General features: G+C 40.9%; 1 protein-coding gene across 1 annotated transcript in view; it reads left to right on the top strand.

The window, feature by feature from the left end:
- The window catches only part of LOC132548951 (mucin-3B-like), a 70,879-nt gene extending 65,310 nt beyond the window's left edge, over positions 1–5,569 (top strand). The window contains exons 2-3 of the mRNA XM_060212852.1: positions 2,492–4,693; positions 4,953–5,569. Of these exons, the coding sequence (XP_060068835.1) occupies positions 2,492–4,693; positions 4,953–5,569 (2,819 nt within the window). The remainder of the gene's footprint in view (positions 1–2,491; positions 4,694–4,952) is intronic.
- The last annotated feature ends 9,187 nt before the right edge of the window (positions 5,570–14,756 follow it).

Genomic DNA, 14,756 nt, shown 5'->3' with positions numbered 1-14,756 from the left:
GAAACTGGATGTGGTTGAGCTCTGTAACTTCCATTGATTAAAATTATGTGTGTCTCGACTATGTAATTTTAGCGAGATGAAAATCTCATGCTTATAATGAGTCTGAAACTGTATGAAACAACACATTATCTTTGTTACGTATACATTCCACTTTTTGGCTATTTTATAACAAGAACTATTCGATTTTGGGTTAAGACCTCCAAGTTCCGTGAGATGGTAAATATTGATAAGGTTAGCACCGATCACGCCTTACAGCATAAATAACACACTTTTCTGTCGATGAGTAGTGTCCATTATGAAAAAAAAATGTTTAAAAAATTAATTGAAATTGTGTAATATCATCCTGGTCTCTCCTTTAGACCCGATCGATAATCCAAGATGGTTTTTGAACAACCAAACACACGATTGCTAAATATCATGTAACGACTAAATTATCGGTTTTAACATTTCGGAGTTACAGTTGCATGTCTTGTTTGTTTGATTTTTTGTTGAAATTATTCCGACTTTACACGTTGTGACATTACATGACAATATTATACTGTACTTCTCCAAACTTCACATTTTGTTTGTTTATTTGTACTTTTTTATTATGTACAAACAGGATATTTAAAACATTCTTCATCTTCTTTGCTGTCCGTGGTGACGGGTCAGATAATCTGTAGCCTTACACAACCAAACGATGAAACTGTTTGTTTTGATGACATGTTTACCGAAACCCAAACAGTCGATTCCTGATGTAGAAACACTTCAAAAAGTGAACGAACCATTAAAAAAAAATGCTTGTAAATGAACATTTAATTTCCCTGACAAATATATTTAAAGACTGGACCCATAAGATATCGTTACTTACAGAAACCTTGAGCTGCAACTGTTTGACGTGTTCGTTTTTCAATACCATTTCGTCACTTCCGGTGATATAGAGAGACCGACCTCAAGTTATATTGAGGGCAAATCGTTTCAAGCTGGTAATGTGTATGTTCGAACGATACTTGTTTACTATAGTGTTAAAATGGTAAGTGTACAGAGTGATTATTATTCATCGGAGCAGTACGAGTATTTACTGTTTAAAAAAAAAGATATTTTTCCTTGAATGAAAATATATGGTGATGTTGTCATGGGCAGACTAGAACAACTGTGTTGACCACACACACTCTTCTGCAAGCTTTTCAATGTGGCGTTATCATAAATGGTAGCGATATGAATGCACAAGGGAATACTTGTAAAGTTCTAGAAAAACGTGACAGAAGTAATTTAATGTCCAATAATGTCGTGACGTCGGTATTCAGTGCTGAATCAAAAGATCCGAATGGACTCTTAGGAGACAGCCTTTTGACCCGGACATATTTATTCGTGGCACCTTTGGCTTTTTCTTCTTTAAATATGTTCAACGGAGACGCTGTGTCCAAGTTGTAGAGATGTTTCCATCCATTTAAGAAAGAAAGTATTGCTGTTTATGTTTGATATATCTAATTTTGTATAAGATATCTTTTATACAAATATCTTTATATCGCAAGTACACACATCTCCAAGTTTCAATTGGTTTACTTTTGTCCTGGCATAAATTATTTTCGGAACATCACGAATTTTGATCAATTTTCGTGTTTGATGAGATTTTGAATTCATGATGTTTTCATTCTATTATTCTTTCTTTTCATTCTTTTTTACAAAATGATAAACGTTCATGGAGGAAGATCTATCAACACTTTCCCATGCTTTTCATTTTTTTATCTACAATATTAATATCTTACGGGACGTTTTTCTGAAAAGCAGAACCCCAGCTGTAGGACGGGTGTAGTAAATGGCGATATGGACACAAACGTACCCACAAATTATAATACAATTCTCTTATCTCAAACGTGATATGCAGTTTTCTAATAGATGCTTAGTGAAGATAATCTCACAAAGATTTAATCAACAATTTCATCTTGCAAAATTGTTCTGCATACTTTTACTCTGGTGTTAGAAAGAAATATGAAAAGAGGATGTTTTCTTCAATATGAAAACTAGACATATTTAAATAACTTTTAAAATATAGAATTAGCTATGCGCAACTACTGGTAACAATTACTTTGCGTCTTAACCAATGGAGTAGAGAGATGGTCATATATACACATCATATTCACACCCCAGATAAACATCACCGACTCATATACACTCCACTGATAATAAAGAAAAATATTGAGATAACGCTTTATGAATTTCGCAATAATGATAACAACGATATATCATATAAAATGGATATTTTCTTAATAAAGATGTGATTTTTAATTTATCAAGATTGCAAATCTTTCCGTTTGACTGACTTTATAACATATCTTGGTTTGTAATAATCTGATTCATCTTTCTGTACCGCTGCTGTATATCACACAAAGTCCCGAATTTATTGTTCTATTCTAATTTCAAAGACTGGATAATTCAGAATAAATTTTCTGGGGCGTTTTCAAAGTGATAATTAGTGAAATGTAATTTGAATGACTTTGAAGACCTATAGACGGTCAAGAAGTTGAAAAGAGTGTCTACTATCATACTCTACGCCTCTTCATACCCAACTCCACACCATACCCTACTCCTCCTCATACTCAACTCCACACCATACCCTACTCCTCCTCATACCCAACTCCACATCATACCCTACTCCTCCTCATACCCAACTCCACATTACAACCTACTCCTCCTCATACCCAACTCCACATCATACCCTACTCCTCCTCATACCCAACTCCACATTACAACCTACTCCTCCTCATACCCAACTCCATATCATACCCTACTCCTCCTTATCCCAAACTCCACATCACAACCTACTCCTCCTCAAACCCAACTCTACGTCATACCCAACTCCACGTCATACCCTACTCCTCCTCATACCCAACTCCAAGTCATACTAAACTCCACCTCATACCAAACTCCACATCATACACTTCGCCTCCTCATACCCAACTCCACATCACAACCTACTCCTCCTCATATCCAACTCCTCCTCATACCCAACTTCACATCATACACTACTTACAACATACTCAACTCCACAGCATACCCTGTTCTTCCTCATATCAAACTCCACATCATACCCTACTCCACCTGATACCCAACTCCACATCATTCCCTACTCCATCTGATACCCATCTCCACATCATTCCCTACTCCACATCATACACTACTTACCAAATACTCACCTCCACATCACACTCTACTCCACCTGATGTCCAACTCCACGTCATACCCAACTCCACATCATACCCAACTCCTCCTCATACCCAACTCCACATCATACCCTACTCCACCTCATACCCAACTCCACATCATACCCAGCTCCACATGAAGCCCTACTCCTCCTCCTCATACCCAACCCCACGTCATGCCCTACTCCTCCTTATACTCAACTCCACACCATACCCAATTCCACCTCATACCCAACTCTACATCATACCCAACTCCACATCACACCCTACTCCTCCTCATACCCAACTCCACAGCAAACCCTACTCCTCCTCATACCCAACTCCACATCATACACTACTTACCACATACTCAACTCCACATCACACTCTACTCCACGTCATACCAAACTCCACATCAACCCTACTCCTCGTCATACCCAACTCCACATCATACACTACTTACCACATACTCAACTCCACATCACACTCTACTCCACCTCATACCCAACTCCACATCATACCCTACTCCTCCTCATACCCAACTCCACATCAGACCCAGCTCCACATGAAGCCATACTCCTCCTCATACCCAACCCCACTTCATACCCTACTCCTCCTCATACCCAACCCCACTTCATACCCTACTCCTCCTCATACCCTACTTCACATCATACCCAACTCCACATCATACCCTACTCCACGTTATGCCCAGCTCCACATCAAACTCTACTCCATCTTATACCCAACCCCACATCATAACCAACTCTTCCTCATATCCAACTCCACATCATACCCTACTCCTCCTTATACCCGACTCCACATCATACCCTGCTGCACGTCATATCCAACTCCACAGAAAACCCTACTCCTCCTCATACCCAACTCCACATCATACACTACTTACCACATACTCAACTCCGCATCACACTCTACTCCACCTCATACCCAACCCCACATCATACCCTACTCCTCCTCATACCCAAATCCACATCATATCCTACTCCACCTTATACCCAACTCCACATCACATATCACTACTTACCACTTACTCAACTCCACATCACACTCTACTCCACCTCATACCCAACCCCACATCATATCCTACTCCACCTTATACCCAACTCCACATCAAACCCTACTCCTCCTCATACCCAACTCCACATCATACACTACTTACCACTTACTCAACTCCACATCACACTCTACTCCACCTCATACCCAACTCCACATCATGCCCAACTCCTACTCATACCCAACTCCACGTCATACCCGACTCCTCCTTATACCCAACTCCACATCAAACCCTACTCCTCGTCATACCCAACTCCACATCATACACTACTTACCACTTACTCAACTCCACATCACACTCTACTCCACCTCATACCCAACCCCACATCATATCCTACTCCACCTAATACCCAACTCCACATCATACACTACTTACCACTTACTCAACTCCACATCACACTCTACTCCACCTCATACCCAACTCCACATCATGCCCAACTCCTACTCATACCCAACTCCACGTCAAACCCGACTCCTCCTTATACCCAAATCCACGTCATACACTACTTACCACATACTCAACTCCACATCACACTCTACTCCACCTCAAACCCAACTCCACATCATACCCAACTCCTCCTCATACCCAACCCGACATCATACCCTACTCCACGTCATACCCAACTCCACATCATACCCAACACCACATCATACCCTGTTCTTCCTCATACCCAACTCCACATCATACCCTACTCCTCCTCATACCCAACTCCACATCAGACCCAGCTCCACATGAAGCCATACTCCTCCTCATACCCAACCCCACTTCATACCCTACTCCTCCTCATACCCAACTTCACATCATACCCAACTCCACATCATACACTACTCCACGTCATGCCCAGCTCCACATCAAACCCTACTCCATCTTATACCCAACTCCACATCATAACCAACTCTTCCTCATATCCAACTCCACATCACACCCTACTCCTCCTTATACCCAACTCCACATCATACCCTACTCCTCCTTATACCCAACTCCACATCATACCCTACTCCTCCTTATACCCGACTCCACATCATTCCCTACTGCACGTCATACCAAACTCCACAGCAAACCCTACTCCTTCTCATACCCAACTCCACATCCTACACTACTTACCACATACTCAACTCCACATCACACTCTACTCCACCTCATACCCAACTCCACATCACACCCTACTCCACCTCATACCCAACTCCACATCATACACTACTCCTCCTCATACCCAACTCCACGTCATACCCAACCCCACATCATACCCTACTCCACGTCATACCCAACTCCACGTCATACCCAACTCCACATCATACCCAACTCCTCCTCATACCCAACTCAACGTCATACCTAGCTCCACATGAAGCCCTACTCCTCCTCATACCCAACCCCACTTCATACCCTACTCCTCTTCAAACACAACTCCACATCATACCCAACTCCACATCATACCCTACTCCACATCATACCCTATTCCTCCTTATACCCACCTCCGCATGATTACCTACTACTGTTTAAACCCACCTCCCGAACACACAATATCCCTATAGTGTTATGTCTCCCTTGATATCTGGTATCGTAACAGCCACCCTTTTGTGCGTTCCTTGTATCTGGGTATCGTAGGAACCATCTAATGTTGTCCACTTTTCTTTAACGTCAGAGTTTCGTAACATTCATCCGCTTACGTTTTCTTCCCCATTATGTACGGGTAACATCAAAATGATTATTTAAACATTATCGTTTGACCAAATCAGTATGGGTATCAGTATCTTATCACAGTCAGCAATCGATCACATCGAGATAAACGAGACATTGCTGATAATCCACGAGATATTCCCGCTATCACCCGTGTTAACCTGCCTGTATCATCACTGACGTCAACACGTGTATGTTGATTACATATCTCACTGATAAAATGTTTGTCATTTCGTATGCTTTGTTTGTGATAACTAAGGACAACAGATATGTCGCTGATGTATAACTACATGTCATTTTTACAGATACTGTAGGGATATATCTCTTTCACAACTCGTTATGAAAAATCAGAGGCATGCTAAATACAAGCCTTGTGTTATTTTGCCGTCATTATTTGATAGCTTGGGTTTTGTGAAGATTGGTTTCTAAATGAACGCGCCAGATGACAACTAAGTACTATTTCGGTGTTAACCGACGATAATTCTATGGAAAGCGTCTTTGCCGGTGTATTGTTGACAACTGACGGTCGGTATGACGTCATCACTTAATGACGTAGATATAGTGTAACTGTTGGCTACGTTACGTTGCATTAAAGAAAACAAAATCTGTCATAGGAACATAAATAGGTAATATATTATATACTTATATCGGAAATGTATAACGATCTATACTATCTACAACCATCATAAGTTATATGTTGTATGTTCTATTTCACTCATTAAAATACAATCATCGCGATATCAAATGAATATCGACATGTTTACAGTAATAACGAGTTGCCAGCTGACAACGGAGGAATTTAACTTTGACGGCCTCCTGAGTTGTACGTAAGGAAGGTGTTTTTTTTCACAAATCCAAACAAATAAAGTATTTCATGGCTCTCGAATAATAAAGATTCAAAGTCAGTGTGATTTATATAACTTTACAATTTTACAATAGTCGAGTGCTACTCGAATACTGTTTGCTGTATCCGCCATGGCACAGTCGAGTACCGTAACGTCTACATTGTGACAGTCGAGTACCGTAACGTCTACAGTGTGACAGTCGAGTACCGTAACGTCTACATTGTGACAGTCGAGTACCGTAACGTCTACATTGTGACAGTCGAGTACCGTAACGTCTACAGTGTGACAGTCGAGTACCGTAACGTCTACATTGTGACAGTCCCATACTGTATCGTATACAATGTAACAGTAGGTACTGTATTGTCTACAGTGTGACTACAAATAGTATTAACACAGAATGCGTACTATTTAATGTGTCATTCGGAATGTTTCCTTAGCCTCTAGCTCTTCTGAATATGTATTGTTCGTGGCCAAAATACACAAGTTGAAATCGGATTAGTACTTGAAAACTCCGTCCTTATTTTCTCTCATACATTAATCCTTTAAAGGGACTTCAAAGTGGAATTTTCAATAAAGGTGTTTTAAACATTGGTAGTGTTGGCGGTATACAGGTAAGACAAAGACGGGAACACCTCGCAGGTGTGCGGGAGACAATGACTTCACTGGCTCTGATAAGCAGATAGTATTGTATGTACAGGACCACGGCCAGCTCATTTAAATATCAAATTGAGACGAGGCCCCTTGCAGGGATAGGAACATGGTCCGCAGATTTAAATATATTGAGAAGTCCGGTAAAATAATAAAGACTGTTCTTATGTGAGATATTGAACAATATGCCTAGCTTTGGTAACTATGTAGTGAAGAACAAAAATAACATTTGCAGATATTGAACAATGTATCATACTTTAATAACTTTGTAGTAAGGGTGATATCCTGCAATGTACCTGTAACTCTCAGGAAATGTGTGATATCGAACAATGTAAGTCACTATGATCACTTTGTTGTTGGGTACAATGATTATGTTTGCGGATGTCATACAACGTGCCGAATCATATATCTCCGTTGACGGAATGATCTAAATGTGCTTTACCAAAACTCTGAATTTTAGGACCCGAGGGGCTCACATCTAGTTATGGCTATATCCCTACTGTACATAGTTCTCTACACCGAACTCTATCGTCCCTACACCGAACTCAATCGTCCCTACACCGGACTCTATCGTCCACACACCAGACTCTATCGTCCATACACCGGACTCTATCGTCCACACACCAGACTCTATCGTCCACACACCGTATTCTATCGTCCATACATCGGACTCTATCGTCCATACACACAGAACTCTATCGTCCATACATCAGACCCTATCGTCCCTACACCGGACTCTATCGTCCATACACACAGAACTCTATCGTCCATACACCAGACTCTATCCTCCATACACCAGACCCTATCGTCCATACACCGGACTCTATCGTCCATACACCAGACTCATTTGTCCATACACCGGACTATATCGTCCATACACCGGACTCTATCGTCCACACACCAGACTCTATCGTCCACACACCGTATTCTATCGTCCATACATCGGACTCTATCGTCCATACACACAGAACTCTATCGTCCATACATCAGACCCTATCGTCCCTACACCGGACTCTATCGTCCCTACACCGGACTCTATCGTCCATACACACAGAACTCTATCGTCCATACACCAGACTCTATCGTCCATACACCAGACCCTATCGTCCATACATCGGACTATATCGTCCATACACCGCGCGGTATCGTCCGTACACCGGACTTTATCGTCCATTCACCGGACTCTATCGTCCATACATCGGACTCTATCGTCCATACACAAAACTGTATTGTCCCTACACCGGACTCTATCGTCCATACACACAGAACTCTATCGTCCATACACCAGACTCTATCCTCCATACACCAGACCCTATCGTCCATACACCGGACTCTATCGTCCATACACCAGACTCATTTGTCCATACACCGGACTATATCGTCCATACACCGGACTCTATCGTCCACACACCAGACTCTATCGTCCACACACCGTATTCTATCGTCCATACATCGGACTCTATCGTCCATACACACAGAACTCTATCGTCCATACATCAGACCCTATCGTCCCTACACCGGACTCTATCGTCCCTACACCGGACTCTATCGTCCATACACACAGAACTCTATCGTCCATACACCAGACTCTATCCTCCATACACCAGACCCTATCGTCCATACACCGGACTCTATCGTCCATACACAAGACTCATTTGTCCATACACCGGACTATATCGTCCATTCACCGGACTCTATCGTCCATACATCGGACTCTATCGTCCCTACACAAAACTCTATTGTCCATACACCGGACTCTATCGTCCATACACCAGACTCTATCGTCCATACACCAGACTCATTTGTCCATACACCGGACTATATCGTCCATCAAACCGGACTCTATCGTCCATACATCGGACTCTATCGTCCATACACACAGAACTCTATCGTCCATACATCAGACCCTCTCGTCCCTACACCGGACTCTATCGTCCCTACACCGGACTCTATCGTCCATACACACAGAACTCTATCGTCCATACACCAGACTCTATCGTCCATACACCAGACCCTATCGTCCATACATCGTACTATATCGTCCATACACCGCGCGGTATCGTCCGTACACCGGACTTTATCGTCCATTCACCGGTCCATACACCGGACTCTATCGTCCATACACCAGACTCTATCGTCCATACACCAGACTCATTTGTCCATACACCGGACTATATCGTCCATCCACCGGACTCTATCGTCCATACATCGGACTCTATCGTCCATACACACAGAACTCTATCGTCCATACATCAGACCCTATCGTCCCTACACCGGACTCTATCGTCCCTACACCGGACTCTATCGTCCATACACACAAAACTCTATCGTCCATACACCAGACTCTATCCTCCATACACAAGACCCTATCGTCCATACACCGGACTCTATCGTCCTTACACACAGAACTCTATCGTCCCTACACCGGACTCTATCGTCCCTACACCGGAGTCTATCGTCCATACACACAGAACTCTATCGTCCATACACCAGATTCATTTGTCCATACACCAGACTCTATCGTCCATACATCGGACTCTATCGTGCATACTAAAGTTTGCTATATTTTTTCCATGCTTCGTCCATTGACATTTTGCAGTTTCATCGGTTGATGTGCATTGATGCTAAATCTCTATAACTTTACAAAACTGCAAAATTCTTATCCTATAAATCCAAGTATCGTTTTATGAAATTCAACCATATCCCCTCACATCCTTCTGTAAGTCTAACGTTGAAGGTTTAGTTGTGATAGTCTCTCTGGGAAGAGTATATCATACATTCCCGGTTAACTCTTCGTTGCTCTGTATTGCACAGCATCAATTATACATATAACCTTTGTTTTAAACGGAACCCAAACAGAATTGGTCTAATGCAAGTGCGTTCTTACCGGAATAACGGAAATGGTTTGTGATTCATATTGTTGAAAGGGCGAAAAAGTGTATTAGCTTATTTAAGTTTTCTTGCTTATGTGAATTTGGAAGTTAAATTTCGAATTGATAGATATGCCAATACTGTTTTCCTCGTTAGTTCTTGTGGAGGTTGTTTCTTACTACAGTAGATGTCCCCATGGTGTTTCCTGTTTTTTTTTCAATTCACGGTCGATGTGCATGTGCTTAAGATCATCTGGATGTATTCCTCATAACGGAGTATCGCTCTAGACACCCATGGTATCCAAGTCTTTCTGTAAAATCTCCGCGTCTTTGCTATTTTCTTTTTTCTTAACTATCTTTCTATCATCTAACGCTAACATGTATCTAACTAGCAAATATTACGAAAAGAAGAGAATGTCATAGAACCGATCCTTGGGAGAATTCCCGATGCAGCATTCGGAATTCATTTCATTTAGAGATATTCATTGTTTTCCTACATATAGAAAATTTGTAACCAACTTGATAAATTGTCAGAAATCTTTTAACTTGTTTTGCCAGACGATGATAGGGCTTTGTATGCTTTGGAAGTCCATGAATTTGCAGTCAATCCGAAATCCTCTGTCTATTGCTTAGATCCATTTGTCCAGAACTTCAAGAAACTGTTGTGACATTGATCTCCCCGATTTTAATCGATATTGTTTTTTTTTTTTTTTTTTTTAAAAAAAACATTGTTTGCTCTCACGAAATTGTTGGTGTATACTCGAGCTGTCGTTTTCTTTACATGCTTCCAATGTAGAGCCGACAGGTCGATGGTTTCCAGCAATAGTCCTGTTTCCCCTTTGTATATATACTACACATTACCGGCGCTTGTTTCGATGCGTTGGGAAGAACTCCTCTTTTAAAAGTTTGATATGATATGATCATAAACGGGAATGCTTATACTGTTTACATTTAAAAATAATTCCCGATGCATATGATGTAATCTTGGTGAATTGTTAGGTTTTAAATTTATCGTTATCGTGACGTCAATTTCACCGGTCTAAATAAGGAATGGATGTCTTTACTTCTTTATTTGACAGGATTGGAGCTACACATTCCTCTTCCGTTACAAATACTATCTGTGTTAAGGGAGTTACAAAGTCTGCTTTCATTTTGCCTGTAGTGATGTTTCCGTTGTAGTATCAAGTGGGTTTTCTGGTAGGTCTCCAATTTCTACACTTTTTATTTTAAGTTTATATACTTTTACATCATCTTTGGGTCTAAATGAACCTTAAAGGCCAAAAATTGTTCGAAATCCTTTGGTAATTTTCTCAAATTGCTATGCTGCGTTTTCACATTCGGGTCAGAAGTATTCACATCCGGGTCAGAAGTATTCACATCCAGGTCAGAAGTATTCACATCCAGGTCAGAAGTATTCACATCCGGGTCAGTAGTATTCACATCAAGGTCATGAGTTTGTATGACCTGTTTCGACAGTGGGAATTTCAATCTATTTTTCCAAGTTCGACCAGAAATGTGTGTTTATTGTTTCATTTCGTTCAATTATTATTATTTGTGTTTTATTTTCCTGATTATCTGCTAGTTTTCACAAATTTTATTGTTCTCTTCAAGTTTGGATCCGAATCGATTTTACGCATTTCTTCATTTGTTGTTTCTAAGTTTGCTGTAGCGTTTCTTAGTTACGGATCTGATGGTTACAGATTTCTTGATTTCCCAATAATACGTAATGTTTACTCGTCCCTAATAGGCTGTGGTATTCCAATGACGATATTGTATTTTCTTTGTTGGGTACGAACAAGTCCTATATATTTAGTATGTCATTTCCTCTCTACCTATGACTTGTCATAAAAAGTTATCTTGTTTTTTATTTAATAATTATTTCATTGCAGAAAGTTCGTACAATAGAATTGGGCACAAGTTTTACCAACTTATAAAGCCCTCTCCATTACATAGTTTATACACCAATACTTAAACAACAAGCAATGTAACAGTATATATATAGTAATAATTTTTGATTGAAACAAAAGGGAAGGACTGACGAGAAGGAAGGAGGGTAGCTAAGGAGGGAAGAAAGGAGTATATAGTACAAAGGAGGAAAAGTTGGGAAGGCAGATAACTAGTCAAATCGGTCAGATACATCAATTAATTTTTGAACAGCTCTAGCTAAAAGCGAGTTCTCAGCTGAACTTTGCCTTACGTCTCCGTTTAAAAGAACGTTTATCGAAATATCACCCGGATACCACGACAGTTCGGTAAATAGGGTGTTACGAATTTGTATATAGTTGATACAGTGTTGTAAGTAATGAAAGGAGTCTTCGGAGGATGCCCGCAGGAGCAAGATGCAGAGTTCGTGAGATTAGCTCTGAACAGGTCATAATTGAGTGAATTTGCTCTATTTCTCAAACGACAATGAAGAATATTTAGCTGACGAGGGTCATATGATAAAAACACGATTTAAGCTTGTTGGTGCTTATTGTGCATAGTTTTGTTTTAAACAAATTCAGTGAACCAACAGTTTTTAAAGACTCATCTAATCCATTTCAGAGTTCAGTTGTAGAAGGGAAAAATGAGTTACACATAGATTGAAGACGGTAAGTTGGCTGTCGTAACTGATCTGCGTTTCTTAAGTTATACCTAGTGAGATTGCAAATATGTTCAGGAAGAAAACCAGCGAGGAAAGATGGTGCAGTCGCAGTCCCGTTAATGTGCAGTCCCGTTAATCTTGTAAACAGAGTACTGCTGTTTTCCTGTGTTATCTGTCCCTTATTGTGTTCCATGTATACCAATTCATATCCGGGTACTTTAAGTTTCCAACAACCAGCAATGGGAGTTTCCCATATTTGAGACTGCCAGTAAAACGTGGTCTTCAATTGCTGGTCTTTTCGGTCCCGCAGTCTGATCTGTATATGTGATATTTCGTTGAAAATGTTTTCTTAAATTCTTTTTATTAAGTTTAAGAACTGTTTTTTTCGCTGAGAGTATTTTATGTACGTAAAGTAGTCCACCTCTCCTAATAGTATTGTTAATGTCGTGTAATGATTAACTCCTTTCATAGAGAGTTCCAGTGATCATTGGTTTTTCTTTGGTGATTCAGGATCGATCTCATTAACTCTCAGCGTCAATCCGACGGTTTGTTTTCATTGAAAACTTGATAGGCAAGTGCGTATCAATATTTAAGAATTTCGAATATTTTAATTGAAGATTCTTGGCAAGGGCATGTTTCCTCAACAGTTTTTACCGTCTGGGTTTCCTTTGTCTTACTCCGTCTTTTTACCGTCTGGGTTTCCTTTGTCTTACTCCACCTTTTTACCGTCTGGGTTTCCTTTGTCTTACTCCACCTTTTTACCGCCTGGGTTTCCTTTGTCTTACTCCACCTTTTTACCGTCTGGGTTTCCTTTGTCTTACTCCACCTTTTTACCGTCTGGGTTTCCTTTGTCTTACTCCGTCTTTTTACCGTCTGGGTTTCCTTTGTCTTACTCCACCTTTTTACCGCCTGGGTTTCCTTTGTCTTACTCCACCTTTTTACCGTCTGGGTTTCCTTTGTCTTACTCCACCTTTTTACCGTCTGGGTTTCCTTTGTCTTACTCCACCTTTTTACCGTCTGGGTTTCCTTTGTCTTACTCCGTCTTTTTACCGTCTGGGTTTCCTTTGTCTTACTCCACCTTTTTACCGTCTGGGTTTCCTTTGTCTTACTCCGTCTTTTTACCGTCTGGGTTTCCTTTGTCTTACTCCACCTTTTTACCGCCTGGGTTTCCTTTGTCTTACCCACCTTTTTACCGCCTGGGTTTCCTTTGTCTTACTCCATCTTTTTACCGTCTGGGTTTCCTTTGTCTTACTCCACCTTTTTACCGTCTGGGTTTCCTTTGTCTTACTCCACCTTTTTACCGCCTGGGTTTCCTTTGTCTTACTCCACCTTTTTACCGCCTGGGTTTCCTTTGTCTTACTCCACCTTTTTACCGTCTGGGTTTCCTTTGTCTTACTCCACCTTTTTACCGCCTGGGTTTCCTTTGTCTTACTCCGTCTTTTTACCGTCTGGGTTTCCTTTGTCTTACTCCACCTTTTTACCGCCTGGGTTACCTTTGTCTTACTTGGGTTTTTTGCCACATTGGTTTCCTTTGTCTTACTTGGGTTTTTTACCATGTGGGTTTCCTTTGTCTTACTCCACCTTTTTACCGTCTGGGTTTCCTTTGTCTTACTCCACCTTTTTACCGCCCGGGTTTCCTTTGTCTTACCCCACCTTTTTACCGCCCGGGTTTCCTTTGTCTTACTCCGTCTTTTTACCGTGTGGGTTTCCTTTGTCTTACTCCACCTTTTTACCGCCTGGGTTACCTTTGTCTTACTTGGGTGTTTTACCACATTGGTTTCCTTTGTCTTACTTGGGTGTTTTACCACATTGGTTTCCTTTGTCTTACTCCGTCTTTTTACCGTCTGGGTTTCCTTTGTCTTACTCCACCTTTTTACCGCCTGGGTTACCTTTGTCTTA

This window comes from Ylistrum balloti, unplaced genomic scaffold (genome assembly GCF_031769215.1).
Source record: "Ylistrum balloti isolate Yb309-2 unplaced genomic scaffold, AGI_CSIRO_Ybal_v1 Utg370038, whole genome shotgun sequence".
In the NCBI taxonomy this organism is placed as follows: domain Eukaryota; kingdom Metazoa; phylum Mollusca; class Bivalvia; order Pectinida; family Pectinidae; genus Ylistrum; species Ylistrum balloti.
This window is presented reverse-complemented; position numbering and strand designations above follow the sequence as displayed.